The 12,207-nt window shown below is 43.8% G+C and overlaps 1 protein-coding gene across 9 annotated transcripts in view; it reads right to left on the bottom strand.

Annotated features, from left to right (window-relative positions):
- Nucleotides 1-12,207, bottom strand: part of CADPS (calcium dependent secretion activator) — a 459,922-nt gene that overhangs the window by 255,463 nt on the left and 192,252 nt on the right. For all 9 annotated transcript variants that reach the window (XM_072785555.1, XM_072785556.1, XM_072785557.1 and 6 more), the window contains exon 4: nt 1,648-1,728. In XM_072785555.1, the coding sequence (XP_072641656.1) occupies nt 1,648-1,728 (81 nt within the window). The remainder of the gene's footprint in view (nt 1-1,647; nt 1,729-12,207) is intronic.

Genomic DNA, 12,207 nt, shown 5'->3' with positions numbered 1-12,207 from the left:
CTCCCTACCATCTCCCATAGCCCCCTACCCTCACAGGCACATGTGTTCTGTGGTTACCACAGGAACTAATAAGACCTTATTATTTAAAATGTTATTATTTTGTTCTTCATGGATTTTACATTAATTATTGTTAAAAATATTTCATTAAAATGTCATTTATCTTGCTTACTGCATTTTTGGCCTCCTGCTATTAAATTTTTCACCTAAAGTGAATGCCTCACCCTTGTCTCAGCCCTCATATTTAGATATAGTTAAGAGTCTAGTGTAGCACCTTAACTAGTACCTATCATGCTCAGTCTTGATTTCCCCACTTCTAAAACAAAAATGATAACTGAAATATTCTTATAGAGCTGTTTTAAGGATTAAATGAGATGGTACATGTAAAGCATTTAGTATGCATGAAATGAAATCAACACTCAATATGACTAGAATCACTACTGTCAATAATAACGCAAATGACAGCAAAAGCATTAATAGTATGAACACTTAGGTTTAGCCCTCAATAGTAAGACGTAATCCCAACTCTAGAGAAATCCTTTCTACTGGAACACTCAGACATGTAAAAATATAGTCACCATTCAATGAACTGTTATAATAAAGGTTTATATGTGGTATGAAGAAAGTGTAAGAATTAGAAGAACTAGCTAAGCTCTTAGAGAAGGCGTTTTAAGTTGCATACCAAAGGCTGAGCAAGAGGGTTTGCTCAATGGAGAAGAAAAAAAAAGATCACTCCAGTGAGTACAATGTCACTGAGGCTGGAAAGGGCCTGTTGGACTATTCAGAGGGAGACATTCTCTGTAGCAAGAATGGGAAGTTCTAGTAGGAGAGTTATGGGAGGTGAGCCTAGTAAGAAAGGATCTAGTCTGTGGATTAGGAGCCTAGAATATCATTCTGAAGAGGTTAGATTTTGGTCAGGAGACAATAGAGCAAAATACTAAAGCATTTTGAGGCTTTAACATTTTTGTTAAAACATTTTGTTAAAACATTTTGAGATGTTCATGCATGAGTTTTAGAAAGGCAACTGTGTGAAGGATAGATAGTTGAGTGGCAGGTATGCAGACAAGAATATCTACTAGGAAGCTATTGTGAGATCAGGCGATGAGGATGCGAGACTGAATCAAAGCACCAGCAGTGGTGCTGGAAAGCAGTCAAGAGACCTGACCCACATTTCAGAGGCAGAATCAATGATCTGGGTGGCTGAGCATGCAGTGTTGTGGGGAGGAAGGAGAAACTGAGAATGCCTAGGAGGTCCCATCCATAGAAAATGACAGCACGTAAAGAGGAACCAATATAGGTAGTTGTGTATGGTGGGAAGGAGAAGATAAGGAGCTAGATTTTGAACACATTTAACTTGAAATGCAGGGGAATATCCAAGAGGACATGCTCAATAGACAGAAATCCAAGGCAGGGATTTGGGAGAAAGGGGAGGCTGGACTTTTTTTGCTGATTGGAGTATGGTAAATGTATATGCTATCTCTGGGAGAGCCGCTATGAAAAGGAGAGTTGAAAACCCAATCATGTGATTGTTCTCATCTTTCTTCCGCTCTGCTTCCCTATTTTATCTTTCCATGGCCCTTAATAATCAGTGTGCTTCCTGTGTAGGATTTTGTCCTGGTCCCCCAGCAAATGTCCCCAAAGCTTCCTTACCCTGGCTATTTGGTCTGCCATTTGGAGACGTCCATCCAGCTCTCGTCTGATCTGGGCTGCTTGCTCATCTGGATTGTCCAGCTGCACAAAAACACAAATACAGAGAATTTCAGTTTGGATCACAAAAACCAATGAACTCATGACTTTGCATTTTACATGCCCCACCCACTGCCCATTGACATATTTCACTAAAAGTTAAGAATCTTGTAACAGACAAACCCAATTTGAAGGAAATGATAAGATAAACCCTACCACGTGGTAGGCATTTGCTAGGAAAAACATTTGAATGAACTTGCACAAGAATCACTTTGGAACTACTAGGTAGCAGTACTTCTAATGAGGACCCAATGAAGAAAGTGTTTACATGACAGAAATACAAGGAAGGAGACAGTAATATAAATATGAGAAATGTGTGGAGCAGACATAGTGCTTATCTATAGTGCCTACATGGCATATATTCTATGGCTGTCCCACCTCTAGACCATGAGAAACTAATCAATCATTGCATTCCTTCTCACTGAACCCTAAGACTTTCTCAGCTATTACTCCACATGGCCACTACCACTGACTTGGTGTTGGTATCTAATTGAAATCTAGCCTTGTCTTCTCTATAGTTAGAGCTATTAGGGTATAAGAATCAGCACACCTAAACATAAATAAACCTGGACAACTCCCTAACTTCTCTGATTTTCCCATGTATAAAATGAAAGGATTGGTTACATAATCTCTATCCTTATCATATCTTTAAAAGAGACTGGCGGGATCCCTGGGTGGCTCAGCGGTTTAGCGTCTGCCTTCAGCCCAGGGCCTGATCCTGGAGACCCAGGATTGAGTCCCGCGTCGGGCTCCCTGCATGGAGCCTGCTTCTCCCTTTGCCCATGTCTCTGTCTCTGTGTCTCTCATGAATAAATAAATAAGATCTTTTAAAAAATAAAAATAAAAAAATAAAAGAGACTGGCAAACATTTCTGTAAAGGGCCATATCATTAATACTTTAGTCTTTGAGGGTTGTAAGGTCTCTGTTGCAATGACCCAATTCTTCCAATAAAATATGAAAACAGACATAGACAATACATAAATGAATAAGCATTCCTGTGTTCTAATAAAACTTTATGTGCAACAACATGTGGTAGGCCATAGTTGCTGATCCCTGCTCTATTAATTAAGTTTCTCTTTATTTCCAAGCAAGCCTATGTTATACTTTAAACTGTAATTGAATTTGTTCTGTTCAGTAATTTATGATTAGTTTTATTCATGAGAAGCTTAATAAATAGGGAAAGTGGCATTCAAATAGAATGGGTTTATTCCTCTTTATAGTACATATTAACTTACAACAAAAAGTAGCTTAAAAATATCTGAGTTTTCTAAGCCCTTTTCCTTTAAAAGCCATTTTTATTTAGAAATTTGATAATAAAAACCCATATCTAGAGGCACCTGGGGTCAGTCAGTTAAGCATTCAACTCTTGATTTTGGCTCAGGTCATGATTTCAGGGTTGTAGGATTGAGCCCTGTGACAGGCTGTGTGCTCAGCAGGGAGTCTGCTAAGAGTCTCTCTCCCCCTCTGCTTCTCCCCTGTCCCTCAACCCTCTCTAAAATAAAAAAAAAATAAGATAAAAACAAAACAACCCCCTCCCCAGATCCATGCTTAAAAAACCAAGAATCTCATCTGGTACAAAATGATATAGCAAATAAGTTATTTTTAATATGATGTAAATAAGAACACCAAAAAATTTATGGTCATACTTTTGAAGCGTCAATAGTCTTTTTAAAATGATGTATGTATGTATGTATGTATGTATGTATGTATGTATGAGAGAGAGACCAAAACATGAGCAGGGGCAGGTGGCAAAGGCATAGAGAGAGGGAGGGACTCTCAAGCAGACTCCTCCCCAAGCTCAGAGCCAGTTGCTGGGCCATCTCATGAGATGAGATCATGACCTGAACTGCAACCATGAGTCAGAGGCTTAACCAATAAGTCACTCAGGTGCCCCTTGGTTTGTTTTATAAAACACGTAAAAAACTGTCTAGCTTTGTGCCATGCATTTTTATCATCCTCTTCAATTCAGGAATTGCCTTATCTTCTCCTTTCCATAGTTTTGAGGGGCAGGACTATGTTCTATATCACAAAGACTAGATTGCAACTTTTGGCCATATATTCTAAGGTAGCACTTCCCAAAAATGTTCTGCTAAACAACAATCTTATTAAATACTCTAGTAGAAAGGGTTCCAGAAGCATGGTCAGTTGAGTTTTGGAAATGCTGTATCAAAATACACAGTCTCTGAGAAGTTCTGTGGTAAAGAAGTCTGCTAGACTTTGGTCAACTTAGTTATTCTATGATTTAAATTTAAATTTTTATTTTTTGCACCATACAATGCCCAGAGAACTAGTTGGAAATACTTTTCTACATGCATATAAAGAGAACCAACTAAAAGCAGTTATGCTGCTGCCCAGGGGGTCATCCATCACAACTTCCCAACAGGCGCTCATGGGAAACATGGTAGCCTCCGTGTTGTTTTTAAGTGCCAATGAACTGTCTTCATTCAATTCCCTTGGAAGTCCAAGGCTTCTTTAGCTCCAGGTGCCAACCCACTGGGAACACTCAGAAATGTGTTGTTGAAAATACATATGCAAACGAAATGTCTGACTTCTTCACTGAGAAGCAACAAAATGATTTGGCTAGGGGCTAAAGTTGGCAATTCTGTCAGAAGATATGGTGTTCAGAGAGGTTAAAAGTGAAACAAGGACGATCCTTGGGTGGCTCAGCGGTTTAGCGCCTGCCTTTGGCCCAGGGCGCGATCCTGGGGTCCCAGGATCAAGTCCCACATCGGGCTCCCAGCATGGAGTCTGCTTCTCCCTCCTCCTGTGTCTTTGCCTCTCTCTCTCTATGTCTATCATAAATAAGTAAGTAAATAAATAAGTAAATAAATAAATAAATAAAAAGTGAAACAAGAAAACACCGCCCAATAGAACCATCCCTGTTACTAAATTTTACATAGGCATCTGGCCTCATCAAATGGAAATAGAGACAGCAGACAATGCCAGCAATGAAGATGAGCACGCTAGATCTACACTATCCTTCATTCATTAGTTCATGTGTCTCTCATTTACTCATTCATTTATCAGACTTTTCTGGAATGTCTTGATATGCCAAGATACTGGAATACAGAAAGAGTAAGATAGACTTAGTCACTGCCTCCATGGAGCTTAGCAAGAACAGATAAGATTATTTGAACATCTAGGGCACAAGAGAGGAGACTAACATTTATTGATGTGTATGTCAAGTCCAGGCATCCTATGGCCTATATTTCAGTCTTTTCTAAAAGGTTTTTAAAAATTTTTTTTATGATAGTCACACACACAGAGAGAGAGAGAGGCAGAGACATAGGCAGAGGGAGAAGCAGGCCCCTGCACCGGGAGCCCGATGTGGGATTCAATCCCGGGTCTCCAGGATTGCGCCCTGGGCCAAAGGCAGGCGCCAAACCGCTGCACCACCCAGGGATCCCTTTTCTAAAAGGTTTTAAGAAATAGGTATTAATGTGCATTCTTATGAAAAGGACTCTGGGGTCAGGAAATGCTTCTCCTTCCTGAAAACTTACAATACATATGAGCATGATTAAGTGTCTGAGCAATTCTAGAATAAATAAGCCTATTGAACTGCATTTAATTTAATTTTCACACAATTATTTCACTGAAGAACATTCCACAGGGCAGGCTGGGAAGTTTCACATGTGAAATTACTTTATGCAGTAGGTACCATTATTACCCCCATTTTATAGGTGAAGAAAAGGAGTCCCAGTAAGGTTCAGGAACTTGCTGCAGTTCACACAGCTGGGCAAGTGGTACGACCCATTGGAAATGGAGTCTGTCCTGCCTCAAACTGAAGCTCTTTTGCTCTGCATTATGCTGGCTTCTTTCTTAAGTGCCTTGTTTGGTTTCCTAATCAGTCCTGACAATGAACTAACTCAGGGCTCTTCACTCTGTTCCTTCTATACATGGGACAGTGTAACACATAGAGCCACCACCAGGGGACAGAAAAATAGCTACTCTTCCTCACCTGGCATGACTGGCTGATTGCTTCTGGAAAGCGATAGCAGTGCCAGAGCCCTTCCCAAGAAATGAGAGCAATTAGTCTGTCCTTATCTTGGCTCTGCCCCCAGTAGCTGTGTGACCTTAAGCAAGTTACCTAACCTCTCTGTGCTCCAGGTCTCTTCATCTGAATAATCAGTGTAATAAATCTACCAAAATACTGTATGTTGGCAACTTGAATTTAAATAAAATATTAAAAAAAATTAAAAAAAATCTACATAAAGCTACCATGAGAATTCACTGAGACACCAGGTATAAAGTGCTCAGCCCAGTGCTGGGCATACAGTTTCCTGAACAAGCCCTCAGGAAATGGTGTTAAACAAGCCCACGGTGGCTGTACTTCTGACATGGGCCACAGTGGGGTGTCAAAGATTCAGAGGAGAATGTGCCAGTTGGGACCTTGTCCCTCTGTGGTGTGGCTGTGGGGGTCCTGTTCTATAGTCCTTGCCCTAGAAAGGAAGGGATCAGGGGCTCCCAACTTTGGAAAAATTTCCCTGCTTCCCAGTATGGTTAACATTCTCCAGGGTCAAGTCCCTTTGCCCTGTTAGGCTTTAATTAGCAGGAGTGACCGGAAGGCAGACACTGCTGCCTGACAGCTAATGATCTGAAGGGAGGATGAAAAAGGAAATGCAGCCAAAGCTCCCTCAAACAGCCTGGCATGATAGAGAAGGCCATCCTCGATTGAGGAGCTTGACAGCCCCACTGTATGAAATCCAAAAATATAAAGAGGAATCAAGTAATTACCTTTTCAAGTGCTGGAAAGAAAAGCCAGAGAGTGAGCTTCCATGGAAACGAGGTTCTGTTTACTGCACTGGCCTTTTCCACCAAGGAAAGGAAAGATCAGCTGGCAAACCAGGCCAAGGGCAAACCTTTCCGTTGACAGCTCATTAGGGTTAAAATATGTACATGTGCATGAAGGCTCTTTACCTAATTAGACAAATAATCTTCCTACTAGCAGAGGTCAAGCAGAGGCAGCATGGCGGTTGTCATGATTTCCCTGCTAAGCAAAGGGACTATTTCCCCGCACTTTTCTTTTAAAGTGATGGGGAGCTGAGTGCAGCACTACCTAAGTGCTGACAAGTATCACCTATCTAGAGGCTTGGGCTTCTTTCCAGCTCATGGCTGTGCCCCTTTAGTCCATGCAGAGGCAAGGACGCAGACCAGCATTGCTGTTGGCCTGGTTTACACTTGTAGGAACACCACACAGCAGAAGACACAGGCCTGAGAACAGGGTGGAGGGGAGTCTGGGCCCAGCTATCCTACTCCCTGGTTCCATGACCTTGTCAGGTTTCTCAACCTCAGAGCCTCAGGTTCCTCAGCTGCTATGTGGGGCTTCCTTTTCTCTTGCAAGGCTATTGAAAAGGCTAAATGAGATAATATGTGGCATTGTTTCAAGGGAAAGGAGGCCCACCTGGATCCAGATCCTGGCTTTGCAATTTCCTTCCTCAAAGGGATTGAACAAGGGACCCAAGCTTTGGTGGTCCGGGATAACAGAAGAGATCTGCCTCAGTGTGTTCTTGGGACTGGGTGAGATGATATGCATGCAAAGCACCTAGCATGGTGCTGGCACATAGTAGGTCCTATAGTTTAGAAAATAGTTTCTAGAATTATCCCGATTCTAGGGTGGACATTCATTCATCAGATGTTAACTCCTCTCCCTGCCCTTCATGAGATTTATGACAGAAGCAAGATACAGGGCCGGGGAGCTCTGGTGCGGACCAGAGGAGTCCTGTTCTGGTCCTTAATTTGCCCGTAGCTGGGGAACCTGGGGCCAAAGTCATGACTTCTCTGTCTTGAGTCCCTTCACCTGAGAAATGACAAACCTCACTATTATGTCCCAGGAGTCCCTGCAAAGTCTAGACAAGCATTTCTCAAAGGTATATTCTGGGGACACCAGCCCTGCAGAGAAAGGGGTGTGTGGCCCCTTAGAGCTGGCTCCCTCTCTCCCCTTCCTGGAGGGCAACAGGACCCATCGGTGAGATGGTAACCTAGTGCAGCCCTGCATTTCCCATACTTATCTGACCCTGTGTGTGATATGCTTGAATATCCAACAGCACACTGTGGGATGTGCTCACCTAGGCAATTCTCCTGTGTGCATCATTTTTCTCATGTCCATGGACACATCCAGTTTTTTTGGAAGGAGGAGACAGGGAGGAAGCAACCCCACTATGTAAATGGATCTCTATGTCTGTTTAAGAGGGAGCCAGGTGGGAACACTCTGTCTGACTTCTAGGGTGATGAGAGAAATCATCACTGAGCCCGGGTTTGGAATCGCCTCATTAGCCCGAGAGGCCCTGGAGGATCAGCCTTGACAGGAGACATCCCTGAGCATCAACTTTCCCTATGGATGCCTGAATTCTCTGGGCTGGCACCTTACGATGATATGGGGGCAAGTCCCAACTCTGGACTCTTCCAAACTCATCATTATTATTGCTGCAAGGCAGTCTCTAGTCAAGCAAGAAGAAGACATGATTCAAACATGCAGAAAATTTAAAGAGAAACAGGCAGATTACTTTATGCATTATTTGAATAATTGCTCTACTTTCTGGAAAAATCTGTGGTACTCAGGCTCAGAACGAATGGAGCAACTTCAGCCTGAGGACTACAATGAAAATGATCCAGAAGTATGGCTATGAGGAGCACTGGAGACGGTGTAGTAAGCTCGAGCCGGGTGTCGGCCCTGCGGAGGTCCGTGGCCTGTCGGACTCCACATCCCCCCTCAGTAATGGCACTGGGCTCCTCGCTGAGGCCTTTGGAAGGGTTTGTTTTCTCTTGCTGCCAGGTGTTGGCATATATGCTGTTTCCCACTCCCGGAACATTCTCCCTTTTCTCCTCCTTGACTCATAACCACTTCTTATTCTTCATCCTTCAGCTTGGCAGCAAACTCTTCTCTGACCCTCCAGACTTGGTGAGTTTCTCCTGTCAAGCTCTCCCAGCACCATGCGCCTCAACTTTTTTTTTAAAGATTTTGTTTATTTATTCATGACACACACACACACACACACACACAGGCAGAGGGAGAAGCAGGCTCCATGCAGGTAGCCCGACACAGGACTCGATCCGGGGTCTCCAGGACCAGGCCCTGGGCCACAGGCAGGTGCTAAACCCCTGAGCCACCCGGGCTGCCCTGCACCTCAACTTCTATTGGCATTTTTCACAATTATAATTTTACAAGCACTCCTGTGATTGGTTGGATGTTTACCTACTACATGGTAAGGTCCATGAGGGACGGGATGTGGGTGATTTTTTGCTTCTCCCCGCGTTCCCAGACCCTACCATGGAGCTGAACACATCGTGGGCTCTGACAATTGCCAACTGACTAAAGGACTGGGTGACCCAACGAGGGAAAGTGACCTGCCCACAGTCGCACAATTATCAGTGAGAGGGCTGCGATCCATTTCCCAACCTGCCAACTTCTAGCTTGCTGTGTTTTGCTGTTTAGTAACTATGTCCTGGGAAGTGCCATTCTCTGCAGAAATTGGGAAAGACTGACCTTTGCAGGCCTGACACCAGTTATATTCCTGATACAGCTTCTTAATCCTGGGCTTTGGGGGCTTGAGGCAGGTGGGCCTGTCTGGGGCAGCGGTGCAAGCCACCTGCTGACCTAGGTTCAGTGGACCTTTTTTTCCCTGTTTTTCTCCACTTCCTTGCCTGGCCCTTTGGTTCCCAGGGATTAGTGTCTGAGAGGGAGGCTTCCAAAAGCTACTGCAGAGGAGGGCAGAGGCACTTCCCTATAAAGCACTCCGATCAGCTGGCACAGTCCTCCTTTTCTCCGCAGCCTTGTGTTTTTTTCTCCTCCTTCACAGACAAACTGCTCCAGCAAATGCTGCCCTCCTGGCACACTGCAGTCTGGAAAGTTACAGCCAGGACAGCGTCAGTTCCCCTCCAGGGGATGTGGGTGCCCAAGCTTCTGTCTCAAGAATGTACTGAGGTTTGGACCGTGGCTACTTCACTGCATTCAGCACCTGGCTGCCACCTCCAAACTCCTTTTCTGCTGACCTGTCTCCCCTCCGTCCACCTCTGATGACGCTGTAGAATGTGGTCTATAAGCACTCCCCCTCCACTATGCAGATTCAAATCCTTGCCTTTCTACGTTGAGGCCGAGCAGCACTGAGCAATTATGAGACCTCTCTGAGCCTGAACCGTTAATTTTTTTCAACTCCCTTAACTCTAAGATGGCAAAAATAATGATAATACATACCACATGGATTGATGCGAGGTTAAATGAGATGGTATGTGTATGACCCTTAGCAGGATGCCTAGCATGCCATCATTTTCAGAAAATCTCAGTGGCTATTAGTACTTGACATTCTGCAGCCTGCATAGCTCATCCTGATGCAAATTCGGATTCTAATAACACTTAAAGGTGGCAGACCAGGTTTCCCCTGCTTTGAGGAAAGAAACCAAGTTTCAAAAGATTAAGTAGTTTGCCAAGTAGTTTCCAAGATAATTGGCCCTTCGCAGAAGAGACAGGCCTTAGAAAGTAGAGCATGGATTTTAGAATCAGAAAACCTTAAGATCAAACGCAGCCTCTGTCACGTACTCAACTATGTGACCAGGGCCAGGGCACTCAAACTCTCTGAGCGTCTGTACCTGTAGTGTTAAAGTAATACCCTCAGAGGACTATTGTAATGATGATCATAATAGACATTTTCACACTGTAGGGGTTCAACACAGTGCAGGTTTATTATTCTATTTTTATTACTGGGGGTGGATCTCGTGCAGTCTGCAGGCTTGCCTGTGATCTGTCTTTGCTAGGGCTCTGTTCCAGGGTTATTTCTAGAGAAAACGTGGAATTTGGTGTTCCGTGCATATTCAATTATATTCTGTTTTTATAAAAATCACCCAAGGAGATAGTACCTCATCTGTTGAAGAGTTACAATAAGATCATTAGTGTCTTTCTTTGCCATGTCTTATTTCCTCTCTAAGAGAAGACCTTGAGTAGGTCAAAGTTCCCATCTAGGGAGGTACTTCTTGATTACAAAATGCAGGGTTTAGTTCCCAGAGTTTGCCAGCCAATAAGAACATCCTCTGCATTTGAGTCACCAGTTTTATGTCTTTGTTGGCTTCTGGCAATGCAGTAAGTATAACACAAGGGTTCCAAATGCAGTGATTCTCTGAGCAAACAGCAAATAAATACATAAAAATACCCCAGACAGAAAACCAATCTATTCCTTTATGATCTTGCAGTACTCATCCAGTCTTTTCCCATTCTCACCCGGTCCTGGAATGACCTCCTCTCTCCTTCCCATTTCAAATGTGACATGTCGTTCAGGATCTCGTTTCAGGCCCTCTTTCTTCAGGGAAGCCCTCCTTGACTACCTGAGCCATGCATCAACCTGGCTCTATAGGCACTGCCAGCCTGGCCAGAACCTAAACCTTCTATCGTGTCACACATCTCAGATTTCCTTTCCCCACCAGAATATCTATAGGAGCACAGTGGTCAGACACCCAGGAACTAGAAACAGTCAGATCTGGGCTAAAATCTTTGCTCTGCCACTTACCAGCTCTGTGACACTGCATGATATGTGGAACTCTGTCTTTGCCTCTTCTCCAAAGTGGGAGTCCTAATAGTAACAATGCCAACAGCAGAGGCTTGTAATGAGAATGAAAAATGGTACTTGTAAAGCATTTAGCATGATACCCTGGAGAGGATGCAGGTCTACAAGTTCAAGGCTATAATTTAGTACTCCTGAGGCCAGAAACTGGTTTTTATCCACGATGAGGGACACAGCTGTGTGGTTTTTTTTTTTTAATGGATCATCTTAATAATCTTCACAGCTGGGGTTGGGAGATGGTCCAATTCACCCGCACTATCCCGAGGACCCAGGGAAACTGAGCCATTCAAAGAAGAGTGGGCATTATCTTTCTGGGTGGGTGTGTGGCAGCCGAAGCTCAGGGGTATTTTCTGGAGCAGGTGGTTTTGTGAAGAGAGGATGCTAGGAATTAGATTGACTTATCCCTTCATCATTGTGCAGTCACCTTCTAAATATCTTTGGAATCCACCTATTCTGTTTATCCACTTCCCCAGGCCAGGTTGCCATTGGCTCAGTTCTGGACCGCTGACCTGTTCACCTGCAACCTCTCTGACATGACAATTCTCAATCCTGGCTGCACGTTGAGATCACCTGGGGAAGATGGAAGGAAATTTCAATATCCAGGCTGAAACTGGACCAGCTAAATCAGACATTTGGGTTAGGCCTGGGCATCAGCATTTTAAAAAATCTCCATGTGATTCCAATGTGTAGCAAAAATTGAGAACTTCTACCAAAAGCCAGGGGTTCTGAAACTATGGTGCACCTGAGAACCAACCACAGAACCTGTGAAAACACAGAGTCATGGGGCTCATCCTCAGAAAATTTGGATTTAGTGGGTCTGGGGTAAGACCCAAAAAAGCGCCCTTCTAGCAAGTTCCTGGGTGATGCTGAGGCTGCAAATCACACTTTGAGAACAAAGGACTGAATCCATGCTCAG

This window comes from Canis lupus, chromosome 19 (assembly GCF_048164855.1).
Source record: "Canis lupus baileyi chromosome 19, mCanLup2.hap1, whole genome shotgun sequence".
Taxonomy (NCBI): Eukaryota; Metazoa; Chordata; class Mammalia; order Carnivora; family Canidae; genus Canis; species Canis lupus.
This window is presented reverse-complemented; position numbering and strand designations above follow the sequence as displayed.